At 38.1% G+C, this 18,364-nt stretch overlaps 3 protein-coding genes and 1 pseudogene across 7 annotated transcripts; 2 read left to right on the top strand and 2 right to left on the bottom strand.

Annotated features, from left to right (window-relative positions):
• Nucleotides 1-1,122: 1,122 nt before the first annotated feature.
• LOC137728550 (protein RALF-like 19) lies at nucleotides 1,123-2,638 on the bottom strand. The gene is made up of 2 exons (XM_088678780.1): nucleotides 2,321-2,638; nucleotides 1,123-1,414 (listed from the first exon to the last, which is right to left on the bottom strand). Exons 1-2 carry the CDS (start codon nucleotides 2,534-2,536, stop codon nucleotides 1,256-1,258), a joined length of 375 nt encoding a protein of 124 aa, XP_088534906.1. The 5' UTR covers nucleotides 2,537-2,638; the 3' UTR covers nucleotides 1,123-1,255.
• A 1,671-nt stretch (nucleotides 2,639-4,309) lies between these two features.
• LOC137730176 (protein RALF-like 19 pseudogene) lies at nucleotides 4,310-5,103 on the bottom strand (annotated as a pseudogene). Its single transcript, XR_015952029.1, has one exon. The product of XR_015952029.1 is annotated as a protein RALF-like 19 pseudogene (transcript).
• A 4,494-nt stretch (nucleotides 5,104-9,597) lies between these two features.
• Nucleotides 9,598-15,134, top strand: LOC137728777 (nonsense-mediated mRNA decay factor SMG7-like). Of its 4 annotated transcripts, XM_088677746.1 has the most exons (7): nucleotides 9,690-10,319; nucleotides 10,395-10,422; nucleotides 11,211-11,349; nucleotides 11,463-12,047; nucleotides 12,162-12,284; nucleotides 12,392-12,552; nucleotides 12,973-15,134. In XM_088677746.1, exons 3-7 carry the CDS (start codon nucleotides 11,287-11,289, stop codon nucleotides 14,978-14,980), a joined length of 2,940 nt encoding a protein of 979 aa, XP_088533872.1. In that variant the 5' UTR covers nucleotides 9,690-10,319; nucleotides 10,395-10,422; nucleotides 11,211-11,286; the 3' UTR covers nucleotides 14,981-15,134. The 4 variants fall into 4 exon arrangements, with proteins under 4 accessions (XP_068323638.2, XP_088533872.1, XP_088533871.1 ...); XM_068467537.2 differs by having other exon boundaries at nucleotides 9,598-10,563; XM_088677745.1 differs by having other exon boundaries at nucleotides 9,690-10,601.
• Nucleotides 15,135-15,810: 676 nt separating this feature from the next.
• On the top strand, nucleotides 15,811-18,162 carry LOC137730219 (uncharacterized). Its single transcript, XM_068469287.2, has 3 exons — nucleotides 15,811-16,051; nucleotides 16,181-16,338; nucleotides 17,470-18,162. The coding sequence occupies exons 1-3, from the start codon at nucleotides 15,971-15,973 to the stop codon at nucleotides 17,588-17,590; spliced, it is 360 nt and encodes a 119-aa protein (XP_068325388.2). The 5' UTR covers nucleotides 15,811-15,970; the 3' UTR covers nucleotides 17,591-18,162.
• The last annotated feature ends 202 nt before the right edge of the window (nucleotides 18,163-18,364 follow it).

The following is an 18,364-nucleotide window of genomic DNA, read 5'->3' as shown; positions in this document are numbered from 1 at the left end:
TGTAACATTGACGTGTATTGTATATACTACAAGATTAATTGGTTAGATTGGGATTGGGGTCGAGTCAAGCACTACTAAAGCGTTAGGCAACCTAGCCGACTCTTACTTGCATCATGATATCACCATGCACTCTCGATCTCACTATTCTTTTAGTAACACTAGGTAAACTAATTTTTTAAACCATACTTGTAAATATAATATGTTAGTAATAGAAAATAAACACGTTAACTACATATTATGTGTGTGATTTCCCTTAATTTACCAACTTAAAATTTTTATTTTACTAAACGAAAAGATAAGAAATTTGTAGGTGCATGTGTGTTCCATCAATTAATCCCAGTGTACTGTTTTCTAGGAGGTAATTAATAGAGATATATTTATAGTAGGGAATTGATTTCCGCTCTTTTATTTTCTTTTTTCTGCACTCATCTTCTCACCTTTCTGTCTTTTCATTCTCATTTTATTTATTCAAAAAAGGCAAGAAACGAAAAAGGAAAATGTAGGAAGAGAAAAAAAAGAAGTGCATAATTCATTTTCATCAATTACCGTTTTTTATTTCTCACAAACCTCTCTCAATTTCTTGTTGTCGAATTGAATGAATTGAAGAATATCAAATAACATAAATTAACAAGTAATGTGTGGGAAGTGAAAAATGTTGTGTGAATAACACCACACTTAATTATCAAAGGTAATTTGATGAATTAAAGAAGATTAAATAACATAAATTAACAAGTAATGTTGTGCAAATTGAATGAATTGAAGAAGATCAAAAAATATAAATTAACAAGTAATGTGTGGGAAGTGAAAAAATATTGTGTGAATAGCACCACACTTAATTATCAAAGGCAATTGGTCTAATTCGTTCTTCGTAATTTGCATGCATGATATTCCCAAGAATGCAGCAAATTATTAAGCTCCAGAAGAGAAAAAGAAAAAGAAAACTCCTGATTAAACAAAAAAAGGCATATGTTCGTACGTTCATTTCCTCCTTAATATAGGCATATGCGCAAAAAAGAAAATAGAACAAAACACACGATTAAACAAACACATTCATCTTTTTTTTTTCTTTTTCTTTTTTTAATATCAAAACACAAAAATGAGGAAATTGTATAAATTTTGCAAGTATGAATGTTGATGGTGATGATCGATGAGTGATCCCACCTTCATTCTCCCTCTTCGTTATATATCCTTGTACGTACGTACTCTCTCTTTTTTGCCATGTTAATTAACAAGATAGATTGACCCTCGATCAGATTTAGCGTTTGGTGCAGCGGGTGATGTACTCGCAATTCCGTTTGTAAGGGTTAGTCCGCTCTCTTTTTTGACAGTCGTAGTAGGACTGGCCGCGGCGTCCGCATGGAGCAGCATTTTCCCTTAGGGCAATATAACCAATAAACTTGCCGTTGCCTAAGGTCTCGTTTGGCACATCGTATAAGACACCGAATTGTACTATATAATACGAAATTGATGTTTGGTGAGTTTTGGACTAAATAAGCACCGGCTTATTAATCCAGCCCCACCATTTTTTATACCCCTTACGCCTGCTTGCTTATCCCGTCCAATACCTTGGTATTATTTAGTCGGGTTCATGAACTTCGCGCTAAAGCAAAAATAACTGCTCCAACCATCTTGCCATCTGCTTCTACACATCAGGAACTCCTTAACTAAGGTATTCCTTCTCTCCCTCTTTCTCCATCCCCACCTCCGATTAGCATCAAGCAGATTTTGAATGGAAAACCAGAGGTGGCAGATCGAATCCAAGTCACGCCGTTCCCGTTGTGGAGAGACATTATCTGAGTTTTTGGTTTAATTGTTATTTGATTTTGATGATGTTCGGTGATTAAACTCAAAACTGGAAAAGATTTCATCTGGGTTTTGGTTTCAATGGATTAAAAACTCAAAATTGGGTTTTTTTTTTCACCTGCGTTTTTGGCTGCACTGACTCCCTTGTAAAGCATGGACATGGACTTTCTGCTTGCTGGGTGAGCAAGCTCCGATCAATAATTTGGAGATTTGCTTATGCAAATTTGATTGGTTGGTGGATGAAACAAAAGGAAGACGATGATGGTGACGAAAGAATTGATGGTTTTTTATTTGCTTTTCGTTTTTTTTATTTTTTTGGATTGTGAAATTTTATTTTTAAAAACACATTTGTAACAATTTTTTTTTTTAATTATCAATTTAAAAATATTATTAACAAGTACCAAACATAAAAAAAAAATAATACGTTCTCATTAGTCTGACATTCACCAAACGCCCGACTAATTTAGTTTGTACTATCCGATGACTATTTATCCTATCCGACTGAAATAGTCAGTACAGTTCGAGCTGCCAAACAAGTTCTGAGTGTCCTAAGAGTGCTCTCTGACTCCATCATCATCTCATTCTCATCTCCGATGAAGTCGCCAACTTTGTTGTTGGCGTTATCGATCAAGGACTCATCATCGTGATCACCGAAGCGGCTGAACCCCCACGAGGCATCGTGGACCTTGGCTGATACCAACATGAGGGCGATCAGGTTGAGCTTGAATCCCATCGTTGGTGTCTGTTGTATTAGGGTTAGGGTACGTACGTACACAAATAAATTGTGTTTTTAATTTGTTTGTGTGGGGAGAAGAAAAGAGAGGGCTTTATAGGCCTCTGTCTCTGCCCTTCGTGGTAAAAGGAAGGAGAGAGAATGAAGGATATAGAGGAAATTGTGCACATGATTCGTTGGGATAAAAAAAAACAGGGTTAGATCTAGGGGAGCATTTTTGCTCCCCACTATTTAGTGTGGTGTATGTTTACCATCCTATTTATCGCCGTTAAATAAGTTCGAATTTCGAAATTCGTGTAGTGGATAAGCACAAATCTCAAAATTCAAACTCCTCTAACATTGATAAATAGGATGGTGAGTATACATCACACTAAATGATGGTGAGCAAAAATGCACTCTTAGATTTAGTTTGTTGCTGTGTGTTTTTGGTGATTGAACGCAAATTTTGAATGCCCTCGGCCCGTTTCTTTCTCCTCGTTTATCTCTCACGTTAAGCCACCTAGCCGTTTATTTCTCCTCCTTGTAAATTATACTACAAGAGTAATACTAAGTAGACTAAATTTGTAGATTAAATTTGCAAATTAAATAATACGTCACCGTTAAGAAATAGCACGTTAATTAACACTTAGGTAATAATTCAATTATTAACTTTTATGCATTTTAGTTTACAAAATTTAATCAACACATTTAGTTCCCAGCATTACCCCTACAAGAGTAATTGGTTAGATTGGGATTGGGATCGAGCCAAGCACCACTAAAACCTTAGGCCACCTAGCCGAATCTTTGTAGCATGATGACATCACCATGCACTCGATTTCAGTAACTTTTTAGTAACGCTAGATAGACTAATTTTTTGGACCATATTTACAAAACACGTGATGTGTCTTCATTAAAAAATAAACATGTTAATTGACAGCTTATTGCATAGCAAATTGCAAGTAAAGCTATATAGAGATTTCTGTGTGTGATTTTGCTTAATTTACCAACTTCAAATTTTATTTTACTAAACGAAAAGATAAGAATTTTGGGTGTATATGTGTCTCATTAATTAATCCCACTGTATTGTTTTCTATGGGGTAATAGAGAAACGAGAAATGCTTGACTCTCTGAAAAATGAGACTTTTCATGTACTCTCCGCTACCTCATGTTTTTGGCACAATTTATGTGCCAACATCTTAAAATATTGTGCTAAAAATATGAGGTGATGGAAAGTTCATAAAGAGCCACACTTTGAAAGAGTCTCCTTGTCATTTCTCGAGAGATATATCTATTATACGAAATTGATTTCCCCTCTTTCATTTTCTTTATCTCCACTCATCTCCTCGCCTTTATGTCCTTTGATTCTCATTCAATTTATTCAATCTAAAGACAAAAAATGAAAAAAGAAAATGCAGGAAGAGAAAAAAAAAAGAAGTGCTAAATTCATTTTCTTTGTACAACTGCAACCAAATGCTATTTCTAGATGCAAGTAGAGGTGAAATAAGCCAATATGGAAAAGGACGCAAAACAATTAATTATGGGATGTGCTATGCCCACACTTCTTTTTATCTCTCATACATTATTCTCAATTTTTGACCGTTGGATAAAATGAATTGAAGAAAATTAAAGGACAAAAATTAATAAAAAGTATGAAGGAAGTAAAAATGAGTTTGTGAATAACACCACCCTTAATTATCAAAGGCAATTGGCCTTACTGGTTCGTCGTAATTTGCATGCATGATATTCACAAGCAAGCATATAGAAAATTATTAAGCTGCTGAAGACAAAAAGAAGAAGAAAACTCCTGATTCCTCATTTTATTTAATTCATACGTACCCAAGTACATATATCTTATTTTCATTTCCTCCTTAATAATACATAATAATAGACACATACACAAAAATGTGAATACAAAAAAAAACATAATTAAACAAACACATTCATCCTATTATTTTTTTCTTTTAAATTAAAACACAAAAACGAGGAAATTATATAAATCGTGCAAGCATGAATGTTGATGGTGATCGCTGAGTGATCCCACTTTCATTCTTTCTTCGCCATATATCCTTGTAAGTACGTACTTTTTATTTGCCATGTTAATTAACTGGATAGAATCGATCCTCGATCAGATTTAGCGTCTGGAGCAGCGGGTGATGTACTCGCAACCGCGCTTGTAAGGGTTAGCTCCCTCCTTTCTTTGGCAGTTGTAGTAGGACTGGCCGCGGCGTCCGCATGGAACAGCATTGCGCCTCAGGGCACCATAGCCAATATACCTGGTGTTGCCTTGGAGTGTCCTACGACCGCTGTTTGAATCCATCAACAACTCATTCTCCTCTCCGACGTCGCCAATTTTGCTGTTGGTGCTGTCGATCAAGGATTCATCATCATGAGCAACGAAGTGGCTGACACCCCACGAGGCATCGTGGACCTTGGCTGATGACCTAGCCACCATGGCCAATACCACCATGAAGGCGATCAGGTAGAGCTTGAATCCCATCGTTGGTGTTTGTTGAATTAGGGTTAGGGAACGTACGTACACAAAAATTGTGTTTTTAATTTGTTTCTGTGAGGAGAAGAAAAGAGAGGGCTTTATTGGCCCCTGTCTCTGCCCTCTGTGGTAAAAGAAAGGAGAGAGAATGAAGGGTCTAGAGGAAATTGTGCAGATGATTCGTTGGGATAAAAAATAGGGTAAAATTTATTTTGTTGGTGTGTTTTTGGTGATAGAACGCAAATTTTGAACGTCCTTTGCCCGCAGCTTTCTCCTCGTTTTTCTTTCACGTGTTAATGTAGAGGAATGAATGCAAACCATCAGTCACACACAGATGAGTGAATGATCTTTAATTTCAACCGTTGATAAATGTGGTGACACTCACAAACGGCTGAAAATGCTCTAAATACTAACGCACGATTGATAGTAGCATTTTGTAGATGGTGGTTGTTTTTGTGTTGCATGTGAATATTGTTTGAACCTATGGGACAACTTTTTCTCTAACTGCCGATTGCTGAATTGGAATGCAAATTCAACCTTTTCTCTAAGGTCACATTTTTATGAATTTTATTGCTATTTTCTGTGGTTTTTTTTTTTTAATTAATAAAAATAATCAGTTGGTAGCTTCGCCACGGCATTTCATTTTTTTTGGAGTTGTGAAGATTCATAGATGCATTTCAACCTGCTCATGGTCACCATCATTTGATTCACTAGTGCCAAAAATCAAACTCAAGACGTGAAATATGGACCTGAACTACTTTCTGTGGTTGACTGATATGGTTAATCTCTTCTGAAAGTTTTTTAGCATTAGCAGCATTTTGACATCTTCTTGTGAAACATTGCACATTGGGTTTATGGTGGCCCATGATCTGTCTTTGAAAGTTTGCACCTTCGAAGGGGCAAAACTGGATTCGAGCTTTAATGTAAGAATGGGCTTACATATTCGTAGCCATATCAGAGTTTGTACTTCGTTTTGCACGAGTCCCATTGTATATACTAGGATTGGCTCAAGACAGGCACATTAGAGTAGCTTTCACACCATATGAATATAACGATTTCTCACACTACGTAGAATTAACATAAGTTCAAGAGAAACTAAAATATGGGAGCCTTATGCTGATGTTAGAGGTGGTCGAAGGATGACTTGGTCATACACTTCTATCAGAGCTATTCTCAATAAAGAGAATCAAAACTTAGCTGTAACGTAGTGTTTATTCGATTGTACTTATTTTTTTCGTGACAGAAAAGTATACGTCATGTTACAGGTAAATTTCTCTCCATCATAAGAAAGGGATAAAATGATGGTAACTCATTAAGATATGCATACAAACTGCAAATTACTGACTTGAAGATTTCAAAGGATTTCAAGCCAAGAGAGGAAGATCTTGATATATCATGGGAGTGGAGTCTGGACCCCGTGGAGTAGAGTGCAAATCAAAGTGGGACAAACCAGAACTTATCAGAAAACTTTAGAAGCTCATATTTAGGGTCCAGTGATGTAGACACTAACTAAATATATTAAATCAGCAAAGCCCTGAGCTTGAAGCAAGAGCTCTCCATTATTTTCCATCAAATGAGTACCGTCACCCAAAAATCTACACAAGAATAGCTCCAAAATTAAGCCATGAGTTTAATTTCTATTATTTTCTATTAAATCAATAATCATTACAAAGATTTAATATTGGTAGAGCGTAGATATGATAGATGGTGCAGTTAAAATTTTGTCAAAATGAGTTCGTAAAAAGAAATGTTAGGTAGATTCTCATAAAGTAAGAATCTCCATGAACTTTCTGTCACATCATAGTTTAATGTCAATTTCTATTCCAACATTATAAAACATTATGATAAAAACATAAGTTAGCCGAGAATCCGCTTAATTAACATTTCTCTTGTTAAAATAGTGCACGATAACTAAAGAAGGTCACAACCCCATAACCTCCACCTACTATATACCTCACAATTCTTAACCTTCTCTTATTTTTTTGGTCGAACTTAACTTCCTTTTTGTAACATTATTCACAATGAAAAGACATTTCATTAAACATTTTAGATTGATTTGAGTGAAAGTACAAATACAACTTTTGATGTCGTTTGAAACCATTAATATTCTCTTTTTTAACATTTATACTTGGGTTGTTTGAACAGTTGAAACCCATTCGTCTTCCATATTTGTATCCCAATTGCTGAAAAGCATAGTCATGCAATAACGCGTACAACTTTCGCGTAAGTATTATTTACGTTTGGCCAAATTTTGTAGACGACATTTGATATAAAAATAGAAAAGAAGAAAAAAAAATGTTGTTGCAACTGCCACTCAAGGGTTCCATCGATGTCTCGGAGAATGAAGATCTACATTCATTGATTCCAGGTTTTGCAGGTCACCAAATTCATATAATGCTAATTGATCAAGGTTGAAAATTTTGCTTAAGGGGGTCCTAATCAGCAACCTAACAACAACCACGTAGACCCACGTTGATGACGTGGCCATATACACTCATCATATTGCTTGTTTTTATTTTCCAAAGTCAAACAGAATAATGTTTATTAAATTGACGGCTAAGATCGCCTTATCACTGTGATCTTAACGTCATAAAATGGTCTTACCTGTGGGAGCCATTAGTCATGTTGCCCTGTGTTCTCCATGCGTATACGACTCTCTGCGGACAGAAGCTTCTCTTGGTGTGCATCACGTGCCATTTGTACAGCATCAAAGCAAGTGCACCCATTCATCACGTTTGAAGCAATCATACAAATAACGATGAACGAGTGCACTGGTTTTTCTTATTGGACAAGTGAAAACTCAAGTCATAAACTTAATTAAATGATGACGAATGTGCGAAACTAGTGCACCTATTTAACAATTGTTGTTTGTCGTGAGTTTTCTAACTTAAAATCTTCTCTAACAAAATAGAGAATGAACGTTAATTAAGAAGATTTTTTATAAAATAATAGTAAATTTGTCAAGACAGTTCACATTTCTGAAACCAAAAAAATTTACAAAGGCATTTTCGTCTCAATTTAATTAATCTCTGCCGTTGGATATAAAAAAATTTGAATTCCAATACTCCAGATTGTGCCACGTGTCACATCGGTAACTTTTTAGATTTTTAAAACTATTTTTTCATTTATTTTTTAATTTATAAAGAATTTTAATATCCACCGTTGATCTCAGATCGAACGGTGGATATTAAATCTGACTTTTTTTTTTTTTACCGTTGAGATCTAACGGTCCACATTAAGTGACCGTTAAGATCTAACGCACCGTGGGAAGCCACGTGGCTTCCCAACGGTAACTGACAATTGCTTTTTTAAATTTTTTTGTGTCGGCGACGCGCCCCCACGCGCGGGTGGGGTGCACGCGCCTGACACAAAAAAAATTAAATAATGCGCTGACGTCACCCTGACCTCGGGCTCAAGGCCTGGCAATCCCTCACGGGCCTGGCCCTCGGGCCTTCCCCTGCCTTCGGCCTCCCCCACGCTGGAGCGACGCCACCGGCCCTCGGGCCATTGTTTTGGACCCCTTCCCCCGAGCAAAACCCCACGCTGGGGATGCTCTAAGTAGGGGTCTATTTATGAATCTATGACTAAGCTCATGCAAGCATTTGTGATTGGCACAAGACAAAAACACACTAGCCCCAAACTACCCTATCTACCAGGGACACTACAGCCACTTCATTGCGTACACGTGTGCCACTAACCCATAACTCAAATGATTAGTGTATGAAAAAACATTAAATATGTTGATGGATTAAAGAAAAAAATTAGGAGATCCTAAGAACCGTCTCGCTTGAACTTTTTCGTTTTACCTTCTTGGCTTTTCTTATCATTCTACTACGTTACTTTATGATCTGAACTGTTTAATTTCTAGATCACACTTTAAAGATCAACTTTGCAAAAAAAAAAAAAAAAAAAGAAAATAAAAGAAAATAAATCGTTTAACCGTTCAATTAGCCTCGACAAAATTTTAGTGTTTAAGTGAGAAATATGATTCGTTTATCTAGTGTACAACTATTAAATGACTAAACAATTTTAGAGTTAGCTAATTTTTTGTAGGAGTGATCTTTAAAAAATGACCTAAATAATAGACGGTTCAAATTATCATTTCACATTGTAGAAAGAGAAGGAGAATCGAGAAGATAAAACGAGAAGGTTACTATCATTCCCAAAGAAAATAATATTCATCAAAGGATTCATCGCAAAAAATTCGATATCAATCTTTTAAGCACTTTTCTTAATTAAACAGTTCCTTAAAAAAAGTATACATTACTTTCTTGATATTAGATGTACTCCCTAAATTATGAATGTAAATGCAATTCTGTCTTGATATAAAAAAGATGGTGTTTCACAACAATGTACCATATTAATCATATGAACAAGTTGGACTTTTACTACCTTGGCTTGAACTACAAGTCATCCTCTCTAAATTTAGTCCGGTGAAAGTTGATGCTTGGACATGAGTCACATGATGATAAGCCACTTTATCTTATTTTCCACATTCTAATATTGGATAATCAATTATTTTATTACAAATTAAAGACTAAAGAATTTGGAAAATGAAAAATAAAATAAGTTAAAATTGGGTAAGATAGCTGATAACGGACAGCAGACTTGTTCTGATGAGTCTCATCATCATCAGCCACCTTTTACTCTGTCGGTTTCACAACTGAACCTCTTGTCTCTACAGTTGGATTGGAAGCCCCCAATTCTCCTCTCTGTCTCTCTCTCTCCCCTTCCAGACTGAACCTAGTCTCTACAGTTGGAAGCCCACAATTCTCCTCTTCTCTCTCTCTCTCTCTCTCTCTCTCCCCTTACAAACTGAACCTAGTCTCTACAGTTGGAAGCCCACAATTCTCCTCTTCTCTCTCTCTCTCTCTCTCTCTCTCCCCTTACAAACTGAACCTAGTCTCTACAATTGGAAGCCCCCAATTCTCCTCTCTCTCTCTCTCTCTCTCTCTCCCCCCTTACAAACTGAACCTAGTCTCTACAGTTGGAAGCCCCCAATTCTCCTCTCTCTCTTCCAAACTGAACCTCTCGTCTCTACAGTTGGAAGCCCCTAATTCTCCTCTCCTCTCTCTCCGTCTCCCTCTCTCTCTCTCTCTCTCTCTCTCCCCCTTCCATTTGTGAGCTTTTCTGCTTGGTGGGTTTTGCAGCGTTGGTTAAAGACTCAAACTTTGGCTCTCTCTCTCTCTCTCCCCTTCCATTTGTGAGCTTTTCTGCTTGGTGGGTTTTGCAGCGTCGGTTAAAGACTCAAACTTTGGCTCTCTCTCCCCCTCTCTCTCTCTCCTTCCATTTGTGAGCTTTTCTGCTTGGTGGGTTTTGCAGCGTCGGTTAAAGACTCAAACTTTGGCTCTCTCTCTCCCTGTCTCTCTCTCCTTCCATTTGTGAGCTTTTCTGCAGCATCAGTTAAAGACAAACTTTGGTTCTCTCTCTCTCTCACTCTCTCCCCTTCCATTTGTTAGCTTTTCTGTTTGGTGGGTTCTGCAGCATCAGTTAAAGACTCAAACTTTGGCTGCTGGTTTCTTAACTGCAGAGTTTGTTTGTTCGTTTGTTTTCTCAGGAGGTGCAATTCTCTTCCTTTTCAACATTTTAAGTTGAAAAGTTTGTTTCTTGAACTTTGTTTTGCTGAATTTTACAAGGATTTATTGCATAATTTCTGTTTTTGTTTTACATTTGCTGTTTTCTGCTCTGAATTTGATATTTAATTATCAGTTAATTGACCAATTGAACATGATTAAAGAAGTTAGAATAGAGTTAGGGTTGGACAAATTGTTGCTTTGAGGCCAGTTTCCACGTTCATTGGTTGCATGATGATGATCATTATCTTCTGGGTGGCTAAAACCCTAAAAGTCAATAGCAGGTCTACTTTCTTTCCTTTTTTGCTCTTTTGGGAATTGATATTTTGGAAATTTAGTGGATTTCACTTCAACTTTTGATTACTTACCAGATTAGAAATCTATCCCTCCCTAAATTTCCATGCAATTGGTTAGTGGTTTTCGATTTCGGCTCAGTTTAGGGTTTTTATTCCCACCTTTAGTTGTCCAATTATGCTCAAGATATAGTTGTAAACACGATTTTCTTGTAATCTGGTACTTCCTGTGGCAAATGCTCCTCATACTTTGATTTTTTTTCTTGCCTTTTGCATGAATCAAGTGATTTTCCATTGTTTTGCAACTGCAAAGGGCACTAATTTGTGATGTTCACCAACAGATGTGTTATGCCATAAGCATATTGCAGCGTGCACAAAGGAGATAAAGAAGTGCTGAAGAAGTTTTTCCCGTTAAACATGAAGGCGATTTCACCTTTGCCCCTCAAAGATCAGAGAGATAGACCCAAGTTTTTGATTGAGGTAATTCTGCAGCCACATTTGGTACTACTTAATACCGACTCAAAGTTCAGAGATGATTGTAGTTCGACTTTTCTCTGTGAGTCTCTAAAATGTTGAAACTTTTCACCTTTCAGGTTGCAACCAAAGAAAACCAGTTGTGGGGTTTGGTCCATTCCAAAGGACTCTTGAACTCTGAGGTCCAGGACTTGTACTGCGAAGTGCGATCTAGTTATGAGAATCTCATATTGAGTGATCATGAGCAGTTGGAATTTCAAGACATTGAATATTCTTTGTGGAAGCTTCACTACAAGCATATTGATGAGTTTCGCAAAAGAATAAAAGGAAGCTCAGTGAATGCAGAAAGCAAAAATATGGTGGTGCTACGAAATGATATTCATATAGAAGGGTTTAAACTCTTTCTATCAGAAGCAATTGAATTCTACAAGAATATGATTGGGAAGATAAGTAAACGTAAGAGGCTCCCAGAAGAGTCTGTGATAAATAGAAAGGGAGGCGGCGACCTTACTTTCGCAGAGCAGAAAAAGATGCAGAAGTGCCAATTTTTGTGCCATCGCTTTTTGGTGTGTCTCGGGGATCTGGCTAGATACAGTGAACAATATGAAAAGCCTGATGTGCAAACCCGAAATTGGTCAGTTGCGGCCACTTACTACTTGGAAGCGGCAGCAACTTGGTCAGATAGTGGAAACCCCCACAATCAGGTAGATTACTATTTCCCTGAAGATTTTGGTTGCAAGACCTAAATTTCTTTATGATATCTGCATGTGTTATTTAAACAATACTCAGTTAAAAGTTACATGTGGGTTTGTTTGCAGTTGGCTGTATTGGCAACGTATATTGGTGACGAGTTCCTCGCTTTGTACCACTGTATAAGAAGTTTAGCTGTTAAAGAACCTTTCCCTGATGCCCGGGGTAACCTTATCCTACTGTTTGAAAGGGTAAAATCTGACAAATTACAGAAACATCTATTGTTTTTAGTCACTAATTTCATATCCTTCTGATATTCATACTTCACAGTTCTCATTTTCTTTTTACGATCTTGCAGAGCAGGTCATCTCATGTATATTCTCTTTCAAGCGAGGCCCACTTTAATTTCTTAAACCCGTCTGAAAGAACCGGTGTTCAGACTATTTCACATTCGAGCGATGATACAAAGTTATGGTCTCTTATTATTGGAATGTTAAGTTTCTTTCACATTAAATCAAGGTACTCACTTAACCACTGTGGAGTGTTGCTACATGTAACTGTTGAATTTGGATGGTGCATCTTTTGTTGAGTTGTGATCGTCCTCATTTTTTTGTTACAATGTCATTGTGTAATCGCTTATCTTGTCATTGTGATCGTCTTCATTTAATTCTATTCGGTTTCACAATCCATAGCAGCTAAGATTGTAAAACCGAATAGAGCTTTAACTTGAGCTTACATTGTTACTTAGGTTGTTAACTTGCTTCACATTGCTTGAGCAAAGTGATGTTTTGACGAAGATTGTAATCAAGGCCATTTACTGTTGGATCATTGGAACCACTTGCATTTGATTTATGCTTGTGTTTCCAATTCTTTATTTACATATCAAATTCTTTGTTGCTTATGTTCTGACGTTCTCTATGGAATTTTGTATGTGGGCAGTGTGGATGAATTCCCCTGTGCTTTTGCGTCTACTATGAGAGAGTTTGATGCACTGATGGCACTAGAAGATACAGAGCTAAAAGTTGCATTGGAGCCATATCACCGTATGGATTCAGTTAGAAGAGGTCCCTTTCGAGCACTCCAAGTTGTTTCTGTACTAGTCTTTACTACACAGAATCTAATCAAGACCCCGGAAATTAAAGGATCAACTGACAAAATCGATATCCAGCAGAAGGAGCTGACACAATTGGCACTGACTGCAGCATTCATTTTCATGGGGCGATTCGTTGAAAGATGTTCAGAGGCTGGTGCAGTAGGGACTTGCCCCCTTCTACCAGCTGTGCTTGTTTTTGTGGAGTGGCTAGTCGTCGTGCTTGATGGAGCAGAAATGTATGGCGTCGATGAAAAATGCAGAAGTGCGATGTCTTACTTTTTTGGTGCATTCATTGATCTTCTGAAGCAATTCAACCTCAATGAGGATGAGGCCAAGTATCCAGAAGGTACTCCTCTGTGGGAAGACTATGAGCTGAGGGGATTTGCACCGGTAGATTGTGTTCATGCATCACTAGATTTCTCATATCATCCGGAACATATTGACAATTATGACAGCGGAAATGATTGTCGTGCTCAGAGAATCATCAAGGCTGCAATTAAAATTGCAGACAGATCAACTGGTTCTCAAAAGTGGATTGTCTATGACAAATCTCGAAGAAAATTTTCCAAAGTCTATATGGCAGAGTCAAATGAGTATGCAGACGGGAAAGAACTGGGAGGATTCGAGTCCAACAACTCTGATGGTAAACTGAAAATGCCTAGTCTTCATATCCACGAACCGCTGAAAGAATGCGGGAAACAGATGATTGCTGGGGAAAATCTGAGTTCTAACGGACAAGCTGTTGACGCAGAAGAGGAAGAAGTTATTCTCTTCAGGCCTCTTACAAGACACAACTCAGCACCACTCAAGATTTCCTCTACTTTAAAGGATCCATACCCTACGAAAGATATGGCGGATCAAAGTGTAACTTCTGATGAGTGCTTGCGCCGTGCCACATCACTTCTTATAGCGCAAAACCAGGCCAAGACTGATCCCTTATCTTTTCATGCTGATATCACTAATTTTCGGCGCAACATGCCATTTAAACAGCAGGAGCCTTCTGTGAAGGAACAGCCATTTTTGGAAACTCCAATCACAGCCGGGCCTCCCTCTCTTAATGCTTGGGTCCTGGATGTAGGAAATTTTAACAGTAATACTGAGAAAAGCACAAGCAAAATAAGTAAATGTGGCTCGAGCTTGAGCCCCATTGAGGAAATAGCTTCGGAATATCTGGATGGTCTGTCCATCAATGAAAATGAATATTCTATCAGTAGTCACGAAATTTCGAGCACTCATTCCTCTTCCTCTACTTATACAACTCCTGTGCCTTCTGCTCCTCTATTGCCAGATGATGCTGTTTGGTTTGATGGTGGAACCGAATCTAGTTTCAGCGACTGCAAAAGCTCTGCGGGGATCAGCATGACAGATAATCTCTGTGACGCTAACGCGACACATTCACAGGCAGGCAGCTATGCAAACTGGACTGCAGCTCAAGCGCTACCTGATTACAGTTCCGGCATTCTAAATTTCATGGATAAGTACCCACCTTGGCATCGAATGACTTCATCAGAATGGCTCCGTCAGTACAGAGAGAGTCTCAACCTTGGCCACCATGCATGGCCAAATTCTCTGTATCCGCCCAGTAACCCCGGAAACTTATACGATTATGATGCTTCCAGGTTAAATCATTTCAACCGATGGGGACATCACGTGGCTTCTAATCCGCCAATGCAGATGAACAACCTGCCATTGAATCCGCCTTTTCCTGGCTACCAAAGACCAATCCCCTACGGGTGTGGCGCTGTGACGGATGTAAGAAACGAGCAGCAGCCGCTTCTGCAGTACCTTAAGGAGAAAGAAAGGAAACTGCAGCATGATCCTGCTGCCAGAGGTCCTAGTTATATGGACAATTGAGAGATTTTAACACGTAAAAGTTGATACGATAGTCTTGAGATATCCATGTCTGCATTTTTGTATATACGTAAGCAGATGAAATTGTGAAATCCTCCTGCAGTCCACAATGTGATGAAGACTAACTTTTGTATATCTAAAAACTCACTTTTTTTTTTTTTTTGACAAATAGCGTTAGTGGATTAAATTGTTAAATGCTAAGAGGAAGGGGATAAGAAGGGATCAAACTTATGCATAAGTATTATTACTTTCTGTCAGTGCGGTATAACGTCATTTGTCTCTTAAAATTTTATACCTAAGAACTTGGATATCTACCATTTGTCTCTTAAAATTTTCCAAGAAAATACCGTTCAATCCAAACAACAACAATAAAGCCTTTTCTTACTAAGTGGGAGTCGGTTATATGAATCTTAGAATGTCATTGCATTCGGTTTTGTGTCACGTCTTCCGTTAGATTCAAGTACTCTTAAGTCATTTCTTAGTCTCTTTCAAAGTCTTCATACGTCTTCCTCTACCCTTTCGGCCCTGAATCTCTATCTCGTAATTGCATCTTCTAACTGGAGCGTCAGTAGGCATTCGTTTCACATGTCCAAGCCACCGTAACTGATTTTCTCTCATCTGTTCCTCAATTTCGGCTACTTCTACTTTACCTCAGATATCCTCATTCCTAATCTTATCATTTTTCGTGTGCCCACACATCCAATAAAACATTTTCATCTCTGCTACACCCATTTTATATACATGTTAATGTTTTACCGCTCAACATCCCGTACCATAAAGCATTATTGGCCTTATTGCAGTCCTATAAAAAAATTTCTTCAATCATAAGACGGTCACACAACAGATGCATTCTTCCACTTCAATACAAGCACAAATAATAAAAAGTTTTCTTTTTCTCCCACCAGTTAAAGGTCACCGCTCCAGCTTTCCCATACCTCCCCTGCACTCAGATCCTCTCAGCTCGCCAGTCGGCAGTCGCAGATCCAAACCCCGATGGCCGAAAGGCAACCAGAACCCGAACCAATATCGTCGGCGAACGCAGTCTTTCTCGGCGCCCTAGCTCCCGGCGTTAACGTACGCGCACTTTCCCCCTTCTTTCTGTACGCTTCCGTATTTACTACGATTACGAACAGTTCTTGCCAAAAATGAAAAGGGGTAATCGAAAGTTTGCTTCTTTTTTTCGGGGGTGATTGAATTTTGCAGGGCCCGACATGGACGACGCTGAGATTTGCGTTTGTGATGCTGGGTGTGTGCCTTACTGTGATGCTGGGTTTGGCATTCTCTTCCAGTGACTCTTGGTTGGTTTTTCACGTTGCGTTCCTTGTTCTTATCACTGCGACCCTCTTCCTGCTTCTTAGCTGGTAAGTTCATTGAATATGTATCTCGAGTAAATTACCCACAATTTACTTTTTCCCTTCAAGTTTAGCAGTTTGGTAAATCTGGATGTGGGTGAATGAATGTGGTTCCTCTTTTGTTTAATTTTTATGCTTTTTTTGGATCAATGTGCTTTATTTTTTGAGTAATTTTTTGCCTTTGTGTTATTGGGTATGTAATGGAATTAGTGTGTGTTGTTGATAACTGTTTGTAAGTGTACAACACGGTTTTGGTCGCTGTGTTTTGGCTCAAAATCACATTTAGTCACCGTGATTTCGAATCTTACCAATTTCATCAGCGTATTTTTAACTCCGATTGCTACCTTATGTGTATGCTATAGCTCACATTGCAACCTATACTTCCTGTTTGATGAGTTGTGCTGGTGTTTGAACATATTAAGTTACTTTGTGAATGCCCCAGAAATGGATTTGTGCTTGCTAATCGGTCAACAATAGTGGTTACTTTGTCATGTTATTAGATTGCGTGCCTTGATTTTAAGGCATGGTAAGTTGTTGTAATACACGGAGGGGGAAAACTTGCTTGATATATGAGCTGCTACTCTCTCATCTTTTTTAGCCCTTATAGTTTATACTTGTAGTATCAGTTAGCGTGTCCAACCTTTTTTTCTACTCGAGGCAGGTCCTTAATTTTCAATGTTTTTGATACAACCGACAGAAAGATTGTTTTGAGGGAGGTTTGAGAGGGCTAAATTATATTTTTGGAGCATGGGTTGGAACTATGGGCACTTGTCATACATATCCCGATGGAATTAGGGGCAAAGCTAAGGGTACTCTGTACAAGCCAGCACAGGGCTAAACTTTGCAGACATTATTTTATATATTCTACGACACAAGATAGATTTGATGAGTCTTTACATTTTATTAAGTTGTGTTTCAATGTTTCTGAGGTGGTGGTGTTTGGTACACTTTTTCTCATTTGTGGGTTTAAAGTAGAACGAGTAAAGAAAAAGCACAAGCAGTCCAAACTTAAGATTTTTGAGGCATGTATTTTGTCATTTTGTTTGAAATCCGTTAGTGTGGAGGTTAAAATTTGCATGACTTGCTAGAATTTATTATTTCATGGATCCTTCTGAATTGTGGATTGATTTTATGCTGCAGGTTTCTTGCGCAGACTGGTTTGGTTTCTGTTGAACATCAAATCCGTGAGATGGGCTTAGCGCCATATGATAAAAAGGAGAATAGAGAAGGCGTTGTGAAAAAGGAGGAGAAATCCCTTTAAAAGGGCATCTTATACTTCATTCAAAGACAATTACAGTTGTGATACAATCATTTCGAGAGGCATGAGAAGACAACAAGGTTGTCAAAACAGCAAGCAGGTTGCTGAAGAGTTCTGCACTGTTTCACGAGAGATATTGAAGAGAGGAGTTGCATCTTTCAGTCAGTCTTGGCCTCTTTTTCCTTGTGTTTGCTTGTTTTGGGCTTGACGAAGCAGAAACACGAGCAACACGGGAACTGGAACAAGAACCTCATCTCTCTGATGGTGTTGGGATCACAATGTCTAGAGATCGGTATATATACCGTCCTCCAGCATTGGCCTTCGTTTATTCCGATAAGGATGCTTTCCCTTTACTTTCTGTTTTTATTCTTTTAAGATTAATAGATGCCTAGCGTTGCTTCTCCATTTGTGTCATCATTATCTTTATGTAAGGAAAGGAATAGACTATGTGAGGCATAAAGGCAACGAATATATAGTGGGACTTAACATAGTAGGTTGATCTTTCTGGTGGCTTTCTTGGAGAAATTTATGTAGACTGCCACGTGGTGTTACAATTTTACGAGTTTTTACCAAAAGATATCGATTTTCTTTCCTTTGTCTTAGAAAAAAAAAAAAAAGTTTACCGAGTTATTTTTCCAAGTGTTGAGCCCACTGAATAAGCCTACTCCGTGGGCTCAACAGGGAAACGACCATTCTCAGAATTGTGAATAACTAGGTTTAGCACCACTGAACGCTTCACAATGTTTGGTGGTGGAAGATGTCCATTTTATTGCTTTA

Source organism: Pyrus communis, chromosome 10, assembly GCF_041283825.1.
Source record: "Pyrus communis isolate YQ-2024b chromosome 10, ASM4128382v1, whole genome shotgun sequence".
Taxonomy (NCBI): domain Eukaryota; kingdom Viridiplantae; phylum Streptophyta; class Magnoliopsida; order Rosales; family Rosaceae; genus Pyrus; species Pyrus communis.
This window is presented reverse-complemented; position numbering and strand designations above follow the sequence as displayed.

Excerpts from the sequence above, each read along its gene's own strand:
- LOC137730219 (XM_068469287.2), top strand. The coding sequence starts at position 15,971 with ATGGCCGAAAGGCAACCAGAACCCGAACCAATATCGTCGGCGAACGCA. Across the intron at positions 16,052-16,180 it reads CCCTAGCTCCCGGCGTTAAC|GGCCCGACATGGACGACGCT; the intron begins GTACGCGCACTT and ends TGAATTTTGCAG. Across the intron at positions 16,339-17,469 it reads CTCTTCCTGCTTCTTAGCTG|GTTTCTTGCGCAGACTGGTT; the intron begins GTAAGTTCATTG and ends TTTATGCTGCAG.
- LOC137728777 (XM_068467537.2), top strand. The coding sequence starts at position 11,287 with ATGAAGGCGATTTCACCTTTGCCCCTCAAAGATCAGAGAGATAGACCC. Across the intron at positions 12,285-12,391 it reads TTATCCTACTGTTTGAAAGG|AGCAGGTCATCTCATGTATA; the intron begins GTAAAATCTGAC and ends ACGATCTTGCAG. Across the intron at positions 12,553-12,972 it reads TTCTTTCACATTAAATCAAG|TGTGGATGAATTCCCCTGTG; the intron begins GTACTCACTTAA and ends GTATGTGGGCAG.
- LOC137728550 (XM_088678780.1), bottom strand. The coding sequence starts at position 2,536 with ATGGGATTCAAGCTCAACCTGATCGCCCTCATGTTGGTATCAGCCAAG. Across the intron at positions 1,415-2,320 it reads CTTGTTTGGCAGCTCGAACT|ACCTTAGGCAACGGCAAGTT; the intron begins GTACTGACTATT and ends GTGCCAAACGAG.